We start from the raw sequence: 22,249 nt of genomic DNA, 5'->3' as shown, positions 1-22,249 counted from the left end.
TTTTCCGTCTCTTATTGTTTTAAAATGCACTGTATTTCGATCTCGGAATTGCATCCACATCTTACTATACCCAGAGACTTGATTACCTCTACAGTTGAATTTTAAGTTTTTACCGCAAATTTTCTAGCAACTTTTTAACAAGAACCTTTTCCTGTTTTTCATCTCTATTCGAAGCATTTCAATTGAACACTGACGTTTCTCGTCTCTATCTCGCATTCTCTCTTACCCAAACCCGAGTTTAAAATTAGTATTTCGGTAATAAGTTTGCTAGTTCAGGTTAGAATACTTGTGAATTGTGATTATGGCTTGGACCCAGTGTTGCAGTTAAGGGTGTTCATTGGTCCGGAATTGGACCGGACCGGACCAAATTCTCTGGACTGTAGACCAAATTCTCTGGACCGAAGACCAAATAAGGGTTAAGAGGTGGACCGAGTACCGGACCATATTAATATTGGTCCGGTCCGGTCTGGACCACAAAAACACGAGGACCGGATCGGACCGGACCAAATGGACCAAAGTAGACCAAATATTATTGTCATTGACATGTTTTACCATATAAAACTAGAACTCGAGAAGTTCGTAATGATCAAAATAAACATTATTTTCTTACGAGATTTAACTACATAATTACACATCTTATAATAAGGGTAAACAAAGTAGAAAATAAAATCAATAATATTACAAATTTGAAAGTTCTTTTATTACATAACTTCGGTCCATGGTCCGATCCGCGGTCCATTCGCATTGGTCCAGGACTGGACCGAAGACCAAAGTAGAGTAAATAGGTGGATCGTGGACCGGACCAAACAAAATTCGGTCCGGACCAAATGGTCCGGTCCGGTTTGGTCTTTTGTCCGGACCACTGAGTGAACAACCCTAATTGCAGACTCCTGCTGATGATGGTCTTTCTGATTGTCAATTAGGAAAACAATTGGATTGTAATTCATGGGAACTAGAAAAGTCATAGGTAGGGAGGGCGAAGATAAATGTGGATACGGGTCTCTTGGAGGTAGGAGGGGGCGAGGTTTTAAGGTGGTGGGCCTGGTGGCTATGACGATGGAGGGACAAGTTACGCAAGATGCAGGGATGTTGTGACTATCAAGCAGTTGTTAACGCTCTCAACAAGCGTGAGTTTAGACGTGATAGTTTTTTCTTTATTTAAGAAGACATTCTAAATCTTAACAAATGTTTTGATGTTCTTTATTGGTTTTTTGATAGTCCTTTAGATAACATGGTAGGCTTGGTAGCATATGAGTTTGCTCACGTTAGGCCGTGATTATTAGGTGGGCCGATTTTGGTTTTGCATTGAAACTTGCTTGAAATTTCAATTCTATATAAAGTACAAATTTGTGTCTGACCTTCTAAATAAATGTTTTTTTTAAAATTTTGTGAATTTGAGTTCTTACAAGAAACAAAACAAAATTTGCAAATTTATATGAAGTATCACAAATAGTATAGTGGGGGAAAATATGGTTTTCCTATGCATTGAAAATTCATGACTAAACAAACGAGTAAACGACCACTCGCTAAGGAGTTAGGCGTGAGAGTTATGATTTTTAACATATACGGAGTATATATATTGTAAATTCGATAATATTCCCAATTTTCATAATTCCAACTGCTAAACAAAAACTTGTATAGTTAATTTTTACAACTAATGTAATTGAGTAAATACTAAAACACCTAGACATTGCGAATGAATCAAACCAGTTGAGTTTGAGTCAAATCTTTTTTGGGTGTGTATCTCTAAGCCCATTTTCGGGACAACTCACATTCAGATCTTTAGATCAATTTGAATCAAATCATAAAAGATTTCGTTTCAAATTAGTCAATTGAGGTCATTATTAGGGGGATGAATCATTTTCGACTTTCAAATTAGCATCAAACTTTACATTTCAAGTATCGGCTGATTAATTCACATAAACCCGTCTAGATAACTAATGAAGTATTTGATGTGTTGGTTATTCACCTCAACACCTCATCTTTTTAACCATGAGGTAAGGAGTTCGATCTCTAGCAATGGAAATGAAGCAAACTCTAAGCAAACTCTTTCACCAGCTATTTACTTCTTACTAACCGCATTCGCAGTCTGCAGTTAAAAAATTATACACCGTTGTCAACAATAAACACACCTAAATTACTAAAAAAAACATCATTCAAATCAAATCCGTTCAGTTCTTTGGTACTATCAATAACAGACTAACTCCCAATCTCAAATCTTTGGCCAAGTGTCTACCGTATTATCGACGATGAACATCTCCGATTACACAAAAAATACTCCCTCCTATTCTAAATAACTGTCCCATTTGCCATTTTCGTCTATTCACATAACTGTCCCATTTGCCATATTTGGATATGATTTTTTACTTTCTTACCCTTAGCTCTTTTCTTTATTTACCACCTCAACCACCTATAACCCATCATATTCAATACTTTTCATTATTTAACTCATATATTTTTACCCCTATACAATAATTTTCATTATTTTAACTATATTCTTTAATTTTCGTGTCATTGTCCAAATGGGACACTTATTCGGAATAGGAGGGAGTATCATTTAGATCACATCAGTCCAATTCATCGGTACTGTCAAATACTCCCTCTATATCAGACGCATTGACTTTTTCACACTTGTCGAGATACGTTTTGCAACATAAATATCTTTTGTTACACATTATTATAAATTATAAAAAATTGATATTCTTATAACATTCATGACTATAAATCAAACAAGATCTCAGATGACTATATTTTGTCTTATACATTATGAATAATATCGAAGATTTCCCACGATCATAAATAGTGGCAAAACATTCAATGTTACCATTGGTCTCATATGAAGGAACTATCAATAACACCCAATCATAAATCTTAAAATCATAATTATAAAAAAAAAAAAAAACATACTATAAAAAAAGAAAAAAAGAAAAAAAGGTAGATCTAGAGATTTGAAGTATGTCCACCACAACAAAGTCTAGTGTAGTATAATTGGACCAAAATCCAACGGATGATACAAAAGAACAACACGTAAACAAAGAAACCCTAAACCGTTGGATCAAAAATCTCAAGGGTTTTCATTTCAACTCCCTCCCTCTCTTATTCACATTCAAAGCACTCAAACACTCCTCATATATAAACTCAAACATCTTTCTCATTTTACTCTCTTTTTTCTTCCTTCTGCTTTCAACAACATCGTTAAACACAAAGCACTCTTGTGTTTTCCCATTCTTGTGGAAGGAATTTCTTTTTACTTCAGTTTATCTCTTATCCACTTTAATCTCAGTTTTCTCAGGTAATTTTTTAATTATCTTTTACTGTTATTATTACTTTAATTTAATTGGGTTTTTATTGTTTTTATAATTTTTACTATTATCAGTGTAGTTCAATTGGGTTTTATTATTTTTTTGAATTGAATGTCGGTTCGATGCAGTTCTCGATGCAATTTTCATTCTGTATGCCTCGTTTGTTGATGTGTTATAGTCATTTTTCCTCAACAATTCCATTTTTCTTCCATCAATTTCCAATTATTTTTATTTTTTATTTTATTTTTATTTTTGCTGGCTTGGTTTTTGTTGCTAGTCAAAACCCATGAATTTTTCCTGCTAAAATCATTTGATGAATTTATCAAAGTTACATTTATTTTTGAAAGTTTCAATCTTTTTCCAACTCGGTCCAAATCATTTGTTTACCTTTAATTAGAATACCCTTTGATTGGAATGGATGAATTAATGATTTTCTTGCTAAAATTACTTGATGAATTTATCAAAGCTTCAATCTTTTTCCAATTCCATGACCAAATCTCCGGCCCAATCAATTGTTTACCTTTGAATAGAATACCTCTTGCGAAGAATTAAAAAAAGGTAAACAAATAATTGAAACGGGTGAATTAATGATTGTTTTTTGCTAAAATTACTTGATGAATTTATCAAAGTTTCAATCTTTTCCCAGTTTCGTGACCAAATTTTGCTTCTTACTTAATGACACGATTCTTCATTTTTAGCCAAGAGATGTTGAATACTTTTTCGGGGTTGTGATGTGTTATTATGTTTCGATGCGCTGTCATGTTCAAATTCCTTGGTGGTTAAGGACTTCTATTTGTTTCGGATATTTTATTTTGTCATTTTATATAGACCAATTAATTTTTATTGGTAGAGTATTCTAAGATCTCCTATCACTTTCAAAAGAAAGAATCTTTCAATTTTCTTTGGTTAGTGATGCAGAATCAATCTACATATAGTATTGCCATTCCACTAACTTGTTGTTGGGATATTTTTGTTGTACAAGATATTTTCTTGGACTGCAGAGTGATATTTTTGTGTTTTATATCGTTTTTTAGACGAGAAATATAAAGGTGTATTAGGAATATCGGTACATTTTTTTCTACTTTTATTTGCACCTCATTAATGAATATACTATGCTCATCTATGAGGTGTAAGTAAACAACAGAAAGAACCAGTATTACTCCTTAGTATTCAAACTTTGTATTTATCGTATAATTACGACTGTGGATCCTTGTAGAGAATAGGAGGTAGTACTAGATTTGTAACAGCCTTACATTTAATTAACACAAAGAGCTTGTTTTGTGACCCATAAGGAAGTTTTCATGGTGGTTTATAGTTTATATCGAGTGACAACTACTCTTTGATAAATAAAGTGCTGCTAATAGTGACTTAGTGAGTCATTTTGCTGATGTATCATTAAAATCTAGAACCAAAGAATATTGAATCTTCGGCTCCATTAGAAATGATGATTTTTTTGGTCTCGCAAATAAGAATTATTTGTTTGGCCCTTTTTTTGACACTCACTGAAGTATTTTTAAAGTGATATTGACGAAAAGAACGGAGGTGGGTTGAGGCCTAGGTCACTTTTACATGGCGTAAGCTACACGTAGAATATCATGGGTGTGCGCGCGCGCGCGTGTGTGTTAGAGGAGGGTTGAAGAGAAGGCTGGAATGTAAAAGGCCATAGCATTGCTTAGGGGTGTTAACGAGCCGAGCCGAGCCCGAGCTTGGCCTTGCTCGGCTTGTGCTCATAAAGTAAAACTCGAACTCGAGCTTACCCGAGCTTGAAAATACTGTGCTCGTTATCAAGCTTGCGAGCTTTAACGCGAGCTCGAGCCAAACTCGAGCCTATATACAATTGTTGAATTTTTGTTTTTTTTTTCTCTCGATATTTTCAATAATAAGGCTCGAAAGTTTTATATAAAAATATTGGAAAATCAATGAGACATTTTATATATGTGTAATACAAATATATAATCATTACAAAATATTTTTTATCTAATTACACAAGTTCGAGCCGCTCACGAGCTTTTCGAGCCGAGCCAACGTTAGCTGAGCTTGACTTGTTAAGCTCTCGAGCCGAGCCCGAGCGGAGCTGAGCCGAGCTCGAGTTGCTCGCGAGCTGTCTCGCCTCATTAACTAGTGAAAAATAATTATGCTCTGTCAAAAATAATTATGCTCTCGTCTCGTCTCATTAACAGCCCTAGCATTGCGCATATAATAATTATGCTCTGGGAAAAATAAATTTCAATGTCAATTATTCTCTTTACCATTTAGTGTGTCGGTAGAGAAATTGCTTCTTAGCTAGTCAATTACTAGTTTAGTCTGTAAAGTTAGAAACTTTGTGCTCTAGGTGTTAGTTGCACAAATTTCCTTTAGAACAGTGTTACTTGTAAGCTGTTGGCCCTTTGCTTCACTGTTCAAATTTCCAGGACCGAGCAACTCTCTGATATTTGTTCTTTAAATTTTCTAATTCTTACAATTACTCATTTTTAACGAACAACTTATTGGTGTGGATGGGTTTCTTATTTTTCAATGCCTACTTGAAACACCTTTTTAATATGCATAAGTGAGTCTTTGGAAGTGGATGGACGGCCTGGGGAAGTTCAGATGGTGGTAAATTTTGCAAGAAAGACTAGTGTGGAATAAACAATCAATAGTTAAGAAATTCGATATATGTTAATAGATTCAGATTAAAATTCGACTGCTAATATCCAAAAGTGACTTGCTGAGCATTTTTGTGATGTCAATTTTCAACCCTGCATACCTGATATTGCGTTAGATATTCGTAGGACCTTCCAGAGTAAATTAGTCTCATGGCATTACATGTAAGCTTCTACTGCATTCAATGTAAATTAGTCTCATGGCATTACATGTAAGCTTCCAGAGTAAGTTTTATTTCTTTCTTAATGCCATACCAATATGATGCATGTACTTCATTCAATGTACGATATCTCTTGATTTTGCCGTTAGTATTTCTTCATTTAATTTGCGTCTTATTTCTTTCTTGATATTGTATTTCAGTGAAAGGAATCAATTCCAGTTTGTTCCCAATTCAGCAGAACAGGCTATGGTATATCTCTCGAGTCTCTCCCTCTTTTTTAAGTTCAAGAAAAGATTTACCAATTATTAGTTGATCTTGTATTTACTGCTGTATTACATGGTGGATGCCTCATTTAGGAGATCACAAATCACTTTCATGCTTCTTCCTTGATATAAAGCATTATCTGACTTCATTTGTGTAGGCTGCTCGTGAAAATGGGTCTCATTTGGACTCCACACCTTCTGCTCAGTGTGCTACTCCCAGCATCAAAGGTCAGATAGGTCAAGAGTCGGTTGCAGCGCAAGATGTTTATAATCCACATGCTAATTATTACAGTTATTATTACCCAGGTTAGATATCTGTTGCAGTTTACTTTTCTTGTAGTCTTGATAGTTTCATCTAACATGTTCACTTGAAAAAATGTAATGAATAAGTAATTTTTTTTTATTAAACTAAAGTGTGCATGACATTGTTATGTTGGCCATTGCACTAGGGTCAATTTTATTTTCCGCTTGTTGCTTTAAGCTGACATACACTTGCGTATTTTTCAAATAAGTTAACACTTAACATCACATGTCAGCTTACAACCTAATAAATAGCGCTGATAATAGGTCAATAATTAGCATTGATTTCTTTGGCAACTCGTTCATAGTAAACCAATACCGTTATCGTGGGAGCTTTTGGGGTTCAGATATGAACTTTAGGTTTGTCTTACGAGTTATTGGCAGTGAACTTTTGGTACAGGTCTTGGTGGTGTCATGTTCTTAGTTGTACTATTCGTGTTTAATAGAACTTCTAAAGTCATGACTCTTCTAGCTTCAAATATATTCTGAGAAGCTCAATTGCTAGCACTAAATCTTAAAAGTAACTCTTGTAGCTTTGAGTATGAGATGTTCTACTTCTATAACGTAGGCTTGATTATTTTTCAGTAACTTTAACCAGCAATTGCTATGAGTATGTCTACTTTAGTGGTTCTGTTAACTTGTGTTTCTAGTGCTTTCAGAATGTTTCTTGACATTTCTTACCTCTTATTTCATAGGTTACAGTGCTTCATATAGCCAATCAACTGATGGGAGAGATCCTCAGTCTATGGTATGCCTATCTTTTGTATTGTACTTCTTCCCATATTTATCGATTTTTCCCACTTCCCTTTTGGGCCAATTTTATTCGTTCTTTCAATTTCTTTCCATTTCATGTTTGGTAAGTTTTTTTTTGGTAATTATGCCCATTTATAATTAATCCCCTAATTACAACATTCTCTCTCCCCTATGCCACACCACCCACAGCACCTCCCGAGTCCCGACCAGCCAACACTTCCTGTTCTGCTCAGTTGCACACTTGCACCCATTCAGCCGACCATTCCATCTCATTCTCTCCTTCCCCTCTTGGTTCCTGACCACCCCTTTCCTCTCTCTCACTTGTTTTTCGAGTAGCCTAAACCGGCCGACCAGCCCCTTTCTCCACTCTTCTTAGCTGGCCATCCGTCGACCACTACTTTCACTGACAACTTCCCTCCCTCAAACCACCACTTTCACTGATGTGACTTCCGTTCGGCAAAGTATCCCCTGCCAATCTGTTTGCTTGCACCAATTTAGTTTGGAATGGGGGGGTGTGGGGGGCTGGGTGGTGGTGATTGGTGGAAGAACATTAATAACTGGAGGTAGTTAAGCTTAGGTTTGATTTTTTGGCTTATAATTTTGTTGCCTAGAACACCGTGGAAAATTGAAGTGAGCATTAAAAATTTGATATTGGGACTTGGAAGCATATGTTAACAACAACAACAACAACAACAACATCAGAGCCTTAATCCCAAAATGATTTGGGGTCGGCTGACATGAATCATCTTTTCGAACCGTCCATGGGTGCACATGGAAGCATATGTTAACGTACTCCTTAAATTATATAGCGTGTTGTGTACTTGTGTATAATATAGCGTTCTCTTATGGTGCAGGGAGCGCAAGCAGATCACAATTCAGTAGCTTATTATTATTCTGGGTATAATCCTTATGCTGCTGGGGCCTATGTTGGTGCTGATGGTTCTGTTAGCCAGCCGTATTATTCGTCATCAGGATACGTCCAAACTCCCGTCAGTTATGGGACAGAAGCTGTACCTTGTTATGCATGGGATTATAATTCTCTTGGAAATTCTTCGAATGGATCAAATACTATCAATGGGGCCGTCCGATCTAGTCCTTCTACTCACACAAACAGACCAAATGGCACAAAGCAATCAAAAATATATGGCTCGGAACATAATAATTTGTCATCCGTATCATCAAATTCAAAATCACGTCCGCTAGTTGCTTCTCCAAATTATTCCCAGCCCAAGTTCAACAAGGTGCATGTGAATCCTTTCTAAATTTAGTAATCTGATAACATCATACATTGGTTCTTTTTTTTAATCCCATGCTGCTTTCTGCTTCTAAACTGTTCGCTTTTTGAAAGTAGAAAAGATGTTATGTGCATAGACGCATAGTCTACATTTTTTCTAATGACTCTCAAAAAAGAGGACTTTTGGATTAAGTTAGTAGAGTTATCATGTAAATAGTTTCTCTGCTTTGCGAATTACCAGCTACGACGGATTCACTTGTGTGTCAGAATTCCTAAGACCCGAGCTATGGTATTTTTGTTTGTTTGAGAATCCAGAAAGATGGAACATATTTAAAGGTTCTAGCCTTCTAGGCATCATTAAATAATTTATAACGTCGAAGCTATCATGGCATGCTTTTTTGGATGTGGCTTATACATCTTGTTTTGTACATATTCTGTTTCAAATTGTTAAACTTGCAGATGAGCCCTTAGGTGGTTGATAGACGTAGAGATAATCGCGTACGGGGATAATTTGACAAAGAGATGTTCACACTACTTCACCCACAACACAAACTCGCGATAAAATTTCTAAGGAAGGGTTGATAGAAATTGTTTATCTTTCTGGTTGTCTTTCATGTGCACGAGTCCATCTAGTATATCATTACTGTTTTTATGTTACTTTTAATTTTTAAATGTTTCTGGGACTGAACTTGTGTTTTTATTGTATTTACTCAGACAGACTCATATTATCCAACGTATGGGTATGCAAATGCATACCATCCGGCTGGTAATTTCCAGCCATTATCTTTCCAGAGAAACAGTCTGTATGGAAATCATGGTACCATGGGCTACAGGCCAAATATCAGGACATGGAATGGTAACGATAAGCTGAGATCAACCAGAAAGAACGAGTTTGAAATGTCATCTGAACTTACGTGTGGCCCTAGAGGCCACAACCGAACCCCTTCTGACTCTTCCGAAAAGGAAGCCAATGTTCCGGTTGTTCAAAAAGAAAAATATAACTCGCCTGAGTTCCCGATCGAGTACGAAGCTGCAAAATGCTATGTCATCAAATCATATAGTGAAGATGATGTCCACAAGTCCATTAAGTATGATGTATGGTCAAGTACCGCAAATGGGAATAAGAAGCTAGATGCCGCATTCCATGATGCTGAAGCGAAAGCTAAGGAAACGGGCAAGAAGTGCCCAGTTTTTCTTTTCTTCTCGGTAAGTGATAATGATACGCTCTCAAATGTGAATATCAGGATTCACGACCTCAGTAAGGAGTGTTTGGTACTTATCTGTGTAGATTTATGAATCTTTCTCGCTACTGACTAAGCTTCTGGTTTTAAATTCAGGTTAACGGAAGTGGTCAGTTTGTCGGAGTGGCTGAGATGTTGGGGAAAGTGGATTTTAATAAGTCGAAAGATTTCTGGCAGCTTGACAAATGGAGTGGATATTTCCCTGTGAAATGGCATATAGTGAAAGATATCCCCAATACTCAGCTCAGGCACATTCTTCTTGAAAATAATGAGAATAGACCTGTCACTTACACTCGGGATACTCAGGAGGTGACTAAACCTTCCTCCATCTTCTCTGCACTCTTTGTTTGTTTCAGTTTTCGCTAAATTCAATGCCTTGATTGAGACTAGGTGGCCTTAGAAAATTTGTCATCCAAAACTGATAGGGGTGCCTTGGGTAGGTTCAGATTGGGTCATTTCGAATTCAGTTAATTTGCCAGATCTAGCTATATACTCATAGGGCTGTTAATGAGACGAGACAGCTCGCGAGCAACTCGAGCTCGGCTAGGTCAAAACTCGGTCTAAGCTCGGCTCGGGCTCGGGTTCGGCTCGAGAGCTTAACGAGTCAAGCCGAGCTAACGTTGGCTCGGCTCGAAAAGCTCGTGAGCGGCTCAAATTTGTGTAATTAGATAAGATATTACTCATATTTTATAAAATATTTTGTCATGATTATGTATTTGTATCACACATATAAAAAATGTCTAATTAATTTTCCAATATTTGTATATAAAACTTTCTAGCCTTGTTATTGAAAATATCGAGAGAGAAAAAACGAAAATTCAACAATTATATATAGGATCGAGTTGAGCTCAAGTTTGGCTCGAGCTCACGTTAAAGCTCGCAAGCTTGATAACGAGCATAATTTTTTCAAGCTCGGGTAAGCTTCAATTATTGAGCCTGTTTTAACCGGAGTTTTTATGTACATGGACCAACCGCTAGGCGCTAGGCAGTTATGAACTCTGCATCTGGTGATAGTTGTCTGCAATATTTAAGGCTTCTTTTGTCTATTTTTAGCATCGGTGCATTGATTTTTTTAATTTTACGATCATGCAGATTGGGCTAAAGCAAGGATCAGAAATGCTGAAGATTTTCAAGAGTTATTCATCAAAGACATCTCTTCTGGACGACTTTGACTTTTACGAAAATCGAGAAAAGGCACTAAAGATGAGAAGAAGCAACAAATCTGGTGCTCATCAGGCTGCTGATGTATTTGCAACCAAAGACATTCCAGTAAGTCTACCTTTTTATCTCAGTTGCTTTGATATGTATAATTTCCTAGTTTTACATATTATGGAGAAACTAATAGTTCAATTTGCAGAAACAGGTGGATACGGAAAGAAGCGGAGAGGAAGTAAGCAGCAAGTCTCAAGCGAACTCAGTTTCGGCTCTTGTCAACCTTACAAACAACTTATCCCTCGATACTGCCGATCCAAAAGTAGCATTATAGTCGGAGTAGAGTTCTCTTGTTGCATCGTTTTTTTTTTTCTTTTTTTTTTTCCCGATTAGTTTTTGATATATTTTTCTTATTTGCATTTCAATAGTTGGTTTCACATTTTCAGGATCCTTTGCCTATTCAGGATGTTCACATTGCTTATGAAAGACCTTTTTTTTTTGTTTAACCCAAGATTTTTAGTTGTCGGCAGTCGAGTCGTTTTTTTTTTTTACCAATTTTTTTGTCATTTTGTTATTGCTCCATGGCTTATTATTCCCGCAGTCTGAAACGAGAGAATGAAAAGCAACCGTTGGCAAAAATAGAAAATTAAATAATTTCGGGAAATCTGTTTGAAAAAATTTTATGTTCCGACATAAGTGAGTATATTGTTATTATAAAGCGTAAATTCTTATTTAAGACGACTTTTTGATAAAATGGATCCCCTAGTATTGCGATACAACCGTCATAAGTGAGACCATTCCACCTTGCACAACCAGTATATGGACCGACAGTGTAAGCGAAGAGAAAAGACGACACAATAAAACAAAGCAAGACGGGCTAGCGTCAGGTTCTACAAATGGCCACCATACTTATCCCCATGCTTGACAGGACGCGACCATTTCCCATCCATTACATGAGCTCGATGAGGCATACCGATCTCTTCCCAGACAGCTCGATTTCTATATCGTTCCTCATAACCTGGTGGAAATCGATCTTCATTCATTGGGTATCTACCATCTTGGTTGTAGTTATATCCCACAGGGGGTACATTATCCATTACAGGCTGTGGTCGAGGGGGTGAAGATGGCGGAGATGGATCAGTCCTCCTGAAACATGACCTAAGACGCCAACAGAAACCCTTGCGTTTCGTCTTGTTGGAGGTTTTAGGTGGAGCTAGATTTCTTACGTCACGAAAACAACAGCAACAGAATGAACAGTCGGATGCTGTACTCGATCTGTTACGGTCTGGTCTGCTATTATTAGACGACGGCATGAAACAGCACAAAATAACATTGGTTTCGCCCTGCAACAAATAAACAACAAGTCAAGGTCATTAGAGTTTAGTTTGCATAAATAATAAATAATGATCGGGTGGCGCTACGCGCTACCTTGTGTATGTGAGAAGGTAGTATCGAAACTCAGCTCAGTACTACACAAGAACACTATGCTATTTCATTATAAGAAACAAGATTTAAGCTAACCTTTTCAACCCAATACGAAACTCAATACTACCAGATAGCGCTATTGTCAAGATAAATGAGATTCAAGATTTTAAGCTAACCCTTTTAACCCAACACGAAACTCAATACTACCAAATAATGCTATTGTCAAGATAAACAAGATTTAAGCTAACCCTTTCAACCCAACACGAAACTCAGTACTACTACCAGATAACGCTATCTCATTTTCCATCAAATTAACTCGAGACGGTTTTCAAGATACACAAGATTCATGCAAAATTAAAGCTCAAGTTAAGAATAAGATAGCAAAGAAGACATACCGTGCAACAACCATCAAGACAACCACAACAACAGTCGTCGCAGCAATTACAACAACAAGCGTCGCAATTACAACCACAATCGTCGCAATTGCAATCACAAATACAATCATCACACTTACAATCACAATCACAGTCACCACAATCTAAATCTGACATTTTCTACCCAACAATTTCTTCAGTAATCAAATTTTGCTGGGTTTCTATAATAATACCAACTACACAAGCAAAGATAATCGTAAAGGTTTCGATGATTATTATTATTCCAATGAATAGTTGCTCAAGAAATTTGCTGGGTTTCTATAACCATATATACAATTCCAAGGTTTCCAAAAAGGAGACGAGTTTCCTAATTAGCCAAAGCTAAGGACTCAAGAAGAATTTTTGGTAAATAAATTAGTCAACGTATTTTATTAATATTACTATTTAGTTTAATTATTTTATTAGGTAATGGGTAACTCATGCTTAAGAATTTAAATATGATTGGTATGTTTACCAAATTCCAGAAAATTGTATATTTATATGTACGTAATTAATATAAAGTTGATGATTTGAGTTACAAAGTATAAGTTCTTGGCGTGGGGTGAACCACTTCTTGATTCTATTCCAGGCTCCACACTCTTCACGCGTTTGTACCTTTGTTTTTGTCTCATGTATCTCTCACGATTATGATTTATGAGTGTAGGCTCTGTTTTGTTTTTTTCGACTGATAATTCAAACTGAATGAAATAAAGGTGAACTAAACTGAATAAAATTGAGTTGAATTGAAGTGAAATTACTAAGCTGGAACGAACCTGACCAATTGTTTCATGTCACAATTAATTTGCTTCTTTTCTTTAAATGTTTGTTTGCTTGCTTGCCGGTTAATCCCTTTATCCTGATTATTTCTTTATGTTTATTTTACCATAAAAGAAATGAGTGATATATGACACAGAGTGATTAAGAATTAATAATTGAAAAACGACCTGCAAATTGTAAACAAAAAAAAAAAAAAACAAACGCAGATGGGAAAGAAAGCAACCTAAAAATATAGTTGAATCATAAATATTAGAGACGTCCAAATAAGGAAAACATATAAAATTAATTGAGATAAAATGAGTAATTTTAAAAAAATTCATTCTTTGGGGTTGCTAATTTCCTTGCATGTTGTTGTCGATATATGATGATGATGATGATGATGATGATGTTGTATGGTAAGACATTTAACTTCGTTGATAGCCTAAAGTGAGAAATTAATTTACTCCCTTTAACTCAATTATTATTTATTTTTTTTTAAAATTTTTTTGTGAGGAATATTTTAATCAAACTCAAATACAGAATAATGATTGAACCGCTATTCGTTATTATCAATGCGTTTTTGGATAAATCGTTCGCGACAACTTATGGGGGTTATCAACTTATGTTATTCTTGGATCTAGGAAACTGATGTGAGCCTTTGGTAAACTTAATAAAGACATTCATTTGTTTACTTTTATGTTTTAGAAGAGTGTTTGATTTTGTGAATTTTAAGCTTTTCTTTATGGTAAGAGTCTAAGAGAATACTAGTATAATTGGTTTTATAATTTTGAGCTTTATTATATTTTTTTAACTTTTGTGGTAAAGTTAATGAGTTTCGATGTAAAGTTTTTAAGTTTTTTCATAGAACAATTAAGCTAAAAAATTACAACATAACACAGAAAGAGGACATATAAATTCAATTAGATTGTTTTAATAAATGTTGAGTTCAAAAATTACCATGTAACTTAGAAAAAATACATATAAACTCACTTAAATTAGAATTAAGTGAACATTGTACTCGGTAATAATTAGTTATTCTCTCAATATATATAATTAATCTCCAACCAAATCTATGCCTATATCTAACTAAACATCATCACTAGAAACAAATAAACATTTATTTTCACAAATATAAATAAAGACTATAAACAAACTAAGTACATTTTCCATTATAAAAACTTGTAAACAAAAAAATTTGACACGAGACGAACACCCGACGGTTGCAAACTCGCGTGTTTCTTGTACCGAGTCTTCCTTTATACCACCGCGTCATCCGGAAGCTTGTCAAACTCTTTACCATCACTTTTACTCTCTTTTTGTTGGGGTTTAACAGTTAAAGAACAAGAAGCATAATGTTGGCGTGAAAACTCCGATAACATTTGTACAACTTCTCGCATAGTTGGACGTTCAATGCTATTATCTTGGGTGCATAACATGGCAATGAAGAACAAATGCATTGCTTCGTCTTGAGGCACAGTCGATAGTCGAGTATCCAACACGACCGAGACGTTCTCCTTACGACAATTGGTTTGAAGTCGAGTCCATTGTACTATATCTACCCCTTCTCCGAAATCTCCAACTGGACGACGCCCACTTAGGAGTTCGAGTAGTACCACTCCAAAGCTGTACACATCACTTTTTTCGTCCACCTTCAACGTGTACGCGTATTCTGTAAAAGAATTGCATAAAATTAGTTTCAATACATTACAACTAAATTTCCTATCCTGTAACTAACAAATTAACTGGTTGACGTGGTAAAACGGTTTATTATTTAATTTCTACATTTATAACATAAAATCTTGTCTAAGACGTAGCTGATCATGGGCCGGAAGGCCCGTTGGCCCCGTCCCATCCGGCCTGCTAACAAAGCAGGCTTGAACAATGCATTTTCAAAAATTTATAAAATGTTCGGTCCACGAATCCACACAAAATACGCAAACCCATCCGTGGGCCAGAAAAACCATGCTGATCTGGCCTGCATTTGACCATCTCTAACGGGTTTAATACAATTCATTAGACAATGTAACTAGCAGCATATTTAACCTATTTTCATCTTAAGACTGATATTACCGTCCAAAAAAAAATTATTTACGTTTCTAATGGCAACATAGTTTTGGATACATTACAAGTAGATTATCAAAACATGTTGCCCACTATATGGAGGTGCCCTACATCTCCATTTTCAATAGGAATCAAAACTTGAAATAGTATATTTCTAGAACTTTTAAAATGAAAGAACAAAAAAAAAACGTAATAAAAGAAGGAAAAAGAAAAGTGAAAGGAGAAAATGGAGGGCTTTAGTGAAGTGGGCACGATAATATATGTGCATGTGGTTTCACTTTCACACCACACGATGAAGACACCCCATTTTAAATAGTCTTCCTGGCCCATTTTTTTTTAAATTACTCAATTTTGCACCACCCATTTTTGTGATTTAACCATTCTCCCTTTTTTTTTGTTTATTTTCTATTTTATCAAATTTTATTCCACATTTCTTCCATTTTTCTATTTACAAAAATAAATACTTGAGGAGTATTAAGGAAAAGGTTTCATGCTTGAAGGCTGAGGTTTAGTCGTTAAAATTTGGGTATCCGTCACTCCCTAACAAGGATGGTTAAGCTGATTTATGTGGTTTGCAATCTATCACGTATACTCGGGATTTAGAAAATAATAGTGTTACAATTATATTACTATGGAGTAATAACTTAGAATATTAACCCTTGCAACTTTGTCGGTTAAGGTGAAGGTAATACTTATTAACGAGATTTGAACTCAAATCATAAGTATTACCCTGGTAATTTTACTTAGTTAAGGTGGATAACATGCTAACATAGGTGAATCTAATGGCTACTTGCTTGGTTGTAGACTTGTAGTGCATGACTTTAACTGTTCCCAATAAAATTCCTAGTTCTGACACAAAACACAAAACATTCAGAAACAAATAATAAGACCAGACTACTCAGGCTAGTCCCTCGTCATGTGATTTGAAGCCATAGCTAGGATGAGATAATAATAAGGTTTTGTACTCATGGGTCTATACATATACCCAGGCCTGCAATTCACAGCACCCTCTTTTCTAGGGATTCGAGTACGTGGTTTACCACTTCTATGACTAGACCTACTCATCATCTTTGGTCCCCTTTCCACTTTCACCACCATGCCCCATTTCCCCCCACTCTTCCCATTCCAATTCTTATTTAAGTCGTCTTAACTTAAGACGGTTGTCATAACTGATTGTTATAGAGTTGAAAATGGAACGACGTTGTTGTGATTTGTGAAATGTTTTAAGTTAAAACGGTCTTTTTTTCTTATTAGAGGAATTATAATGCCAGGTTAAAAAGCATGTATTATTCGTTCTAGTAGAGTATAAATTATTCGATTTATCTAAATAAAGTAAAAACGTGTGTCACAATATGCAGCAACGAAGCCAGAATTACAACTTTAGCCTAAAGTCAATTTAAAGTAATGAAACACGTTAGTTCTCTAAACATCGTGTCTAAAACAATGGGTCTAAGATTGATACATATATATCTTCGACCATCGAAAATTTTCATAATTCGCATTAGATTATTATCGTTTAATTTCTAATATATCAACAAAAGTCCTAACACGAATAAACAAAGTCTTTTAATTATACTCGCTCCATACATTAGTTTTTACAATTTTGAGTTGAATTATTAAATTACCAAAAAAAATTCAATGGTACAAAATCATTTGAAAGAGAAAAGAAGCATAGTAGACAGTCTAGAGTATGTCATAGATGTATTACTCTTGTTTTCTAACAACAGACAATGAGGACAACCTATGATGATATTAAGCACAAAAGGAGTCCTTTTGGAGATCAAACCACGTAACAACTGACATTACATGATTACACTCTTGGATCTTAAACAAAATTCCTCGTGCATATTTGATGGAAGTATTTTATATTTAGATCAACTTCTCAATCATTTCAGACAGCTAACAGACAAACCAATATGGATTAATTAGCATCAAAATATTCGGTATGTAGCAAGTCTTTCTTAAGACGGTCTTAAGGTGTGAAATGTGTTTAAGAACATACGTACGAGTATCTCTAACACTAATTTATGTTCATTACTAGTCGGGTTAAAAGAGTCACATACTTGTTACTGTACTCTTTGATTCTAGATTTGAATGGAATAAGTTAAAATGCAGTTCTTGACGCGATTTTTATCTTGGTTCATTTAGAAACGGCTTTTTTTGTGTTGCTAACACTAGGGCAGAACAAAAATCTGATTATCCGAACAGATCCGATATTCGAACAGTACACATTGGATAGCGGATATTGAAATTTTGAAATTTCTGATCGCATATCCGATCCATGCTCAGCCCTAGCCCTAGCCCCACCCTAACACATTACCTCACAATTTACCAGGCCATTCAGACATAGGGATAATGTAAAAACGAGAAACGAGAAATAGAAAATATGAAAATGGTAATATTCATACCTGGAGCAATATAACCATAAGATCCAGCAACAGCAGACATGCATTCTGAGGCACCACCATCCATAAAGAACTTAGCCAGGCCAAAATCCGCCACATGGGCCTCGAAATTCGAGTCGAGTAAGATGTTATTAGACTTGACGTCTCGGTGAACAATCATAGGAGAACAATCATGGTGAAGATAACAAAGTCCCTTAGCAGCATCTATTGCAATTTTATACCTTAAATTCCACCCTAAAAATCCTCCTAATTTTTTACCGTGTAGCGCTTCGCCTAAGCTTCCGTTACGCATGTACTCGTACACCAAGAGATTCGTATGCTTACTCGAACAAAATGCCAATAATCTCACTATGTTCCGATGTCTAATATTCCCAAGTGTCTCAATCTCGGCTTTGAACCCGTGATCATGTTTTCCAAAACCAAGTAATTTTTTTACTGCAATTTCGGACCCACAACCCATTTTACCGTGGTAAACAATTCCTGCCCCACCTCGGCCGATCACATTTCCGTCTTTCATGAATTCCATAATGTCCGACACAGTAAATTCCACATTTTGAAATGTGGTCATTTTCCATGTGTCGGACCTTCTTTTAAATGATTTCGCTTTTAAGACCGCTACAGCCGCGAAAACCAAGGAACAAAATAACAGAACAAGGGCTAGAATTAACTTAAACTCACCATTGGACTTTCGGGTTTGACCGTTTAATGTGGTGAAATTACATGGATTATTCAAGGCCGGTCCACATAGAAACGGGTTACCCGAGAAAGATGAGGCATTAAAGACCGAAAACTGACCGGTCTCGGGCAGCTTACCCGAAAAATCATTAAATGAAAAATCAGCATGTGTAAGGCTTTTCATGGACCCTAGTGAGATGGGTAAGGTACCATTCAAATGATTGTGGGATAAATTCAAGTAACTCAAGATTTTAATACTAGAAATTTCAGAAGGAATTAAACCACTAAGATTGTTTAAACTAAGATCGAGATAAGTAAGATGAGGACAATTACCAATCTCTTTCGGGATTAAACCCGATAACAAATTATTACTAAGATCGATTTTCATTACTTGTTGAAGTTGGCCAATTGATGACGGAATTTGGCCGGAAAATTGGTTACTTTGAAAATAAAGGAACTGAACTGAACTGAAATTTGATATAGAAATTGGTAAAAACCCGGATAAAAGATTATTGGAAAGGTCAATTTGGTCTAATTTAGTAGGATTTAACTTAAAAGGGTCCTCATTTTCGGGTAAATTACCCGAAAGATAGTTGTTTTGGAGCTCTAACAAATTGAGTTGAGGTAAGTACATTAACCCATTTGGGACACTACCATTAAGGTAATTTTGAGACAATCTTACTCTTGTTAGACTAAGACATGACCCTAAACTTTGAGGTATGGTACCAAAGAGAAAATTATTCATTAAGATTAAAATGCTAAGTCGGTTCGACACACACAAGTTTGAAGGGATAGTACCAGTGAGTTTGTTGGAAGATAAGTCTAGCTCTTGAAGATTGCCACTTTGTCCTAATTTTCGCGGTATTTCACCTGTGAAGTTGTTCTTCCATAGTTGAAGTTTGTACAAGTTTGGCAAATCAGCCAAATAATCAGGAATTGACCCATGTAGCTTGTTAATGAAAAGGTTGAAAAGGTTGAGATTCTTCAAATTGATGAATTCAGATGGAATTTCTCCTGAAAGTGCATTAATCGAAAGATCGAGATTCAACAAATTTGTTAGATTCCCTAATTCCCTTGGAATTGACCCGGAAAGGCGATTCATATGCAAGTACAGTGTGTCCAGCATCTTCAAATTCCCTAACTCTTTTGGTATCTGACCGCGTAATTCACAAATTGACATATCTAAGTGAACAAGATTCATCATTTTTCCAAATTCCTTAGGAATTCCACCTTCAAACACATTGTAAGATCCCATGTATAATTCCCTTAAATTAGTAAGGTTACCTAATTCGCGAGGAATTAACCCAACAAGGTCATTTCCTGAAAGAGATAGGTACTCTAAGGAAAAAATGCTTCCATAATTCTTAGGTATTTCGCCGTAAAAATAATTTCCTCCAAGCTCCAAGTACCTCAACTTAGACAACCTTGTAACACCAACTGGAAGGAGTGAAGAGAAATTGTTATTATACGCGTCAAAGACTTCTAAGTTTGGTAAACTTGAGTAGTTCAACTCCAATCCACCATGGAAGAAGTTGTTGGAAATGTTGAGGAAACGGAGATTGCTCCAGCTGTCGATATGAAATCGCCCTGTGAAGTTATTCCCGGCTAAGGAGAGGTTAATGAGGTTGTCTAGGGTTTTAATTACAGGGGAAACAGAACCACCAAGGTTTAAATCTGTTAAGTCTAATGAAATTACTCTTCCATGTAGACACTTAATTCCTGTCCATAAGCAAACTGAACTCGAATTCGAGATATCCCAGTTGCTTAACTCAGGATTAGTGACTTCAAAACCTTGCTTAAGCTTCACTAATGCTTCGAAATCCGAGGATGAAACAGAATAGGTAGTTATGAGACAAAAGAAAAATGTTAAACCCAAATATGGTAAGAAAGTGACCATTTTTAACAAGAATTTTCGGCCGAAGAAATAAAATTTATATATATTTACTTAAGAGTATATGAGAAGAACATTATTTTAACTCGGGTTTTGAGTCGGGTTTTGAGTGATGTAAGAGTGTAAAGGAGAGGAGAATTTTGGAAACTTGTTGTTGAAATGTAGAAGGGTTTAAGAAATGAAACATTTTATGATTTTATGTAAGTGAAAGTAGTAAGAGTCTTCAAACTCAAGGCAAGGACCTTAAAACTTTGGACTTTATTTTGAGGCTTCTTTTTCTTTAAAGAGAGAAATGAGAAAGAAGAGAAGAATAATGCTAAAATGAGGATTATGGGACCATAATAGTAGATGTATAATCAACTTTGATTAGACAAAGTTGTATAGAGAAAGAGAAAGCAAGAAGGCATAAAGCTCTTTGGATAACTGATATTTAAAAAGTAAAGGTTTTGGGGTGGTAAAAGAAAAAGAAAAAGACAAGAAAAAAAAAGTTTTGGATTCTCTATATTATTTTGTTTACGTCATTCGGTTTAGTCTAGTCTGTATTTAAGCTGGTTAAAACCAGATTGTCAACAAATGCCTCATTCGAAGTTTTAACATTGTTGCATTTACATACGGTTTAATCTGTATTGGAGTTGGTTAAAACAAGATTGTCAACAAAACACTCGTTCTAAGTTTTAAAGTTATTGTATGTACACAGTTATCATCTCAAAATATCGAATTAAGTTAGATCGGTACAATATTAGTTGATCTATATGATCACTCACTCATATGATTATCACACTTTAATATCTTCTAAGATGAGATAATTGCCTTTTGGATTTTTTTTTTTTTTGGGTGTATGCCATTCGGTTTTGACGGTTCGAGTCGAGTAGGACCAATAAGGTGGTAAAGCTCTACTGATCATTCCCATGGTTTGAACTCGATGCCTCTAATTAAGAAAGAACAACTCTGTACCAGTAGACCTAATTGCTCACGGGTGCCTTTTGAATTTAACTAAAGGTTGTGTTTTCTTTTCTTTATGGCATCTGATTTAGTCTGCATTCGAGCCGGATCTGGCAAATCTTAGTTTTGACATTATTGTTCCATTCACACATAATTGTAAAGGTGATATGTGGAATGTCAAATTAAGGTAAATCAATACAGTATAAGCCGATTCAAATGTTTTCTGGTATGATTCGCACAATTTAATATCATCCAAGATGACAAAATGGCCCTTTGGCTTTAATTAAAGGCTATGCTTTTGTTTTGTTTGTTTGATTATGTAGCTAATACTAATCTACTTTGGTGGAGAAATGATGAAATTGCACTTTTCATGATAATACGAAGAAAATTGATAAAGATAGCTCATGATTTCGATCATACGAAGATCCACATAATTGAATAATCTAGCTAGTGTGACTGATTAAGGGATAAATAATATTAAATTAAAGATGGTGATTTGTGTAGGTCATCATTATAAGAACATCACTAGAAACCATAATTTTCAAGCTTTAGACTGAATTGTTGCTCAGGTTGATAGCCATTATATATAGACATACACTAGTTGTCTAATCATCAAATTTTATTGCATCTATT

At 35.5% G+C, this 22,249-nt stretch overlaps 2 protein-coding genes and 1 long non-coding RNA gene across 4 annotated transcripts; 1 reads left to right on the top strand and 2 right to left on the bottom strand.

Annotated features, from left to right (window-relative positions):
- Positions 1-3,103: 3,103 nt before the first annotated feature.
- Positions 3,104-11,554, top strand: LOC141643856 (uncharacterized). The gene is made up of 9 exons (XM_074453181.1): positions 3,104-3,292; positions 6,306-6,354; positions 6,527-6,674; positions 7,364-7,416; positions 8,276-8,662; positions 9,370-9,861; positions 9,993-10,205; positions 10,989-11,165; positions 11,254-11,554. Exons 2-9 carry the CDS (start codon positions 6,352-6,354, stop codon positions 11,380-11,382), a joined length of 1,602 nt encoding a protein of 533 aa, XP_074309282.1. The 5' UTR covers positions 3,104-3,292; positions 6,306-6,351; the 3' UTR covers positions 11,383-11,554.
- Positions 11,555-11,737: 183 nt separating this feature from the next.
- On the bottom strand, positions 11,738-13,432 carry LOC141643858 (uncharacterized). Of its 2 annotated transcripts, XR_012543786.1 has the most exons (3): positions 13,146-13,432; positions 12,869-13,060; positions 11,738-12,391 (listed from the first exon to the last, which is right to left on the bottom strand). It is a non-coding gene; the product is annotated as an uncharacterized LOC141643858 (long non-coding RNA). The 2 variants fall into 2 exon arrangements; XR_012543785.1 differs by having other exon boundaries at positions 12,869-13,147.
- A 1,232-nt stretch (positions 13,433-14,664) lies between these two features.
- Positions 14,665-21,074, bottom strand: LOC141643855 (uncharacterized). Its single transcript, XM_074453180.1, has 2 exons — positions 18,112-21,074; positions 14,665-15,311 (listed from the first exon to the last, which is right to left on the bottom strand). The coding sequence occupies exons 1-2, from the start codon at positions 20,678-20,680 to the stop codon at positions 14,899-14,901; spliced, it is 2,982 nt and encodes a 993-aa protein (XP_074309281.1). The 5' UTR covers positions 20,681-21,074; the 3' UTR covers positions 14,665-14,898.
- Positions 21,075-22,249: the final 1,175 nt, after the last annotated feature.

Source organism: Silene latifolia, chromosome 2, assembly GCF_048544455.1.
Source record: "Silene latifolia isolate original U9 population chromosome 2, ASM4854445v1, whole genome shotgun sequence".
In the NCBI taxonomy this organism is placed as follows: Eukaryota; Viridiplantae; Streptophyta; class Magnoliopsida; order Caryophyllales; family Caryophyllaceae; genus Silene; species Silene latifolia.
The sequence above is the reverse complement of the archived record's forward strand: the minus strand, read 5'-3'. Positions and strand labels throughout refer to the sequence as shown.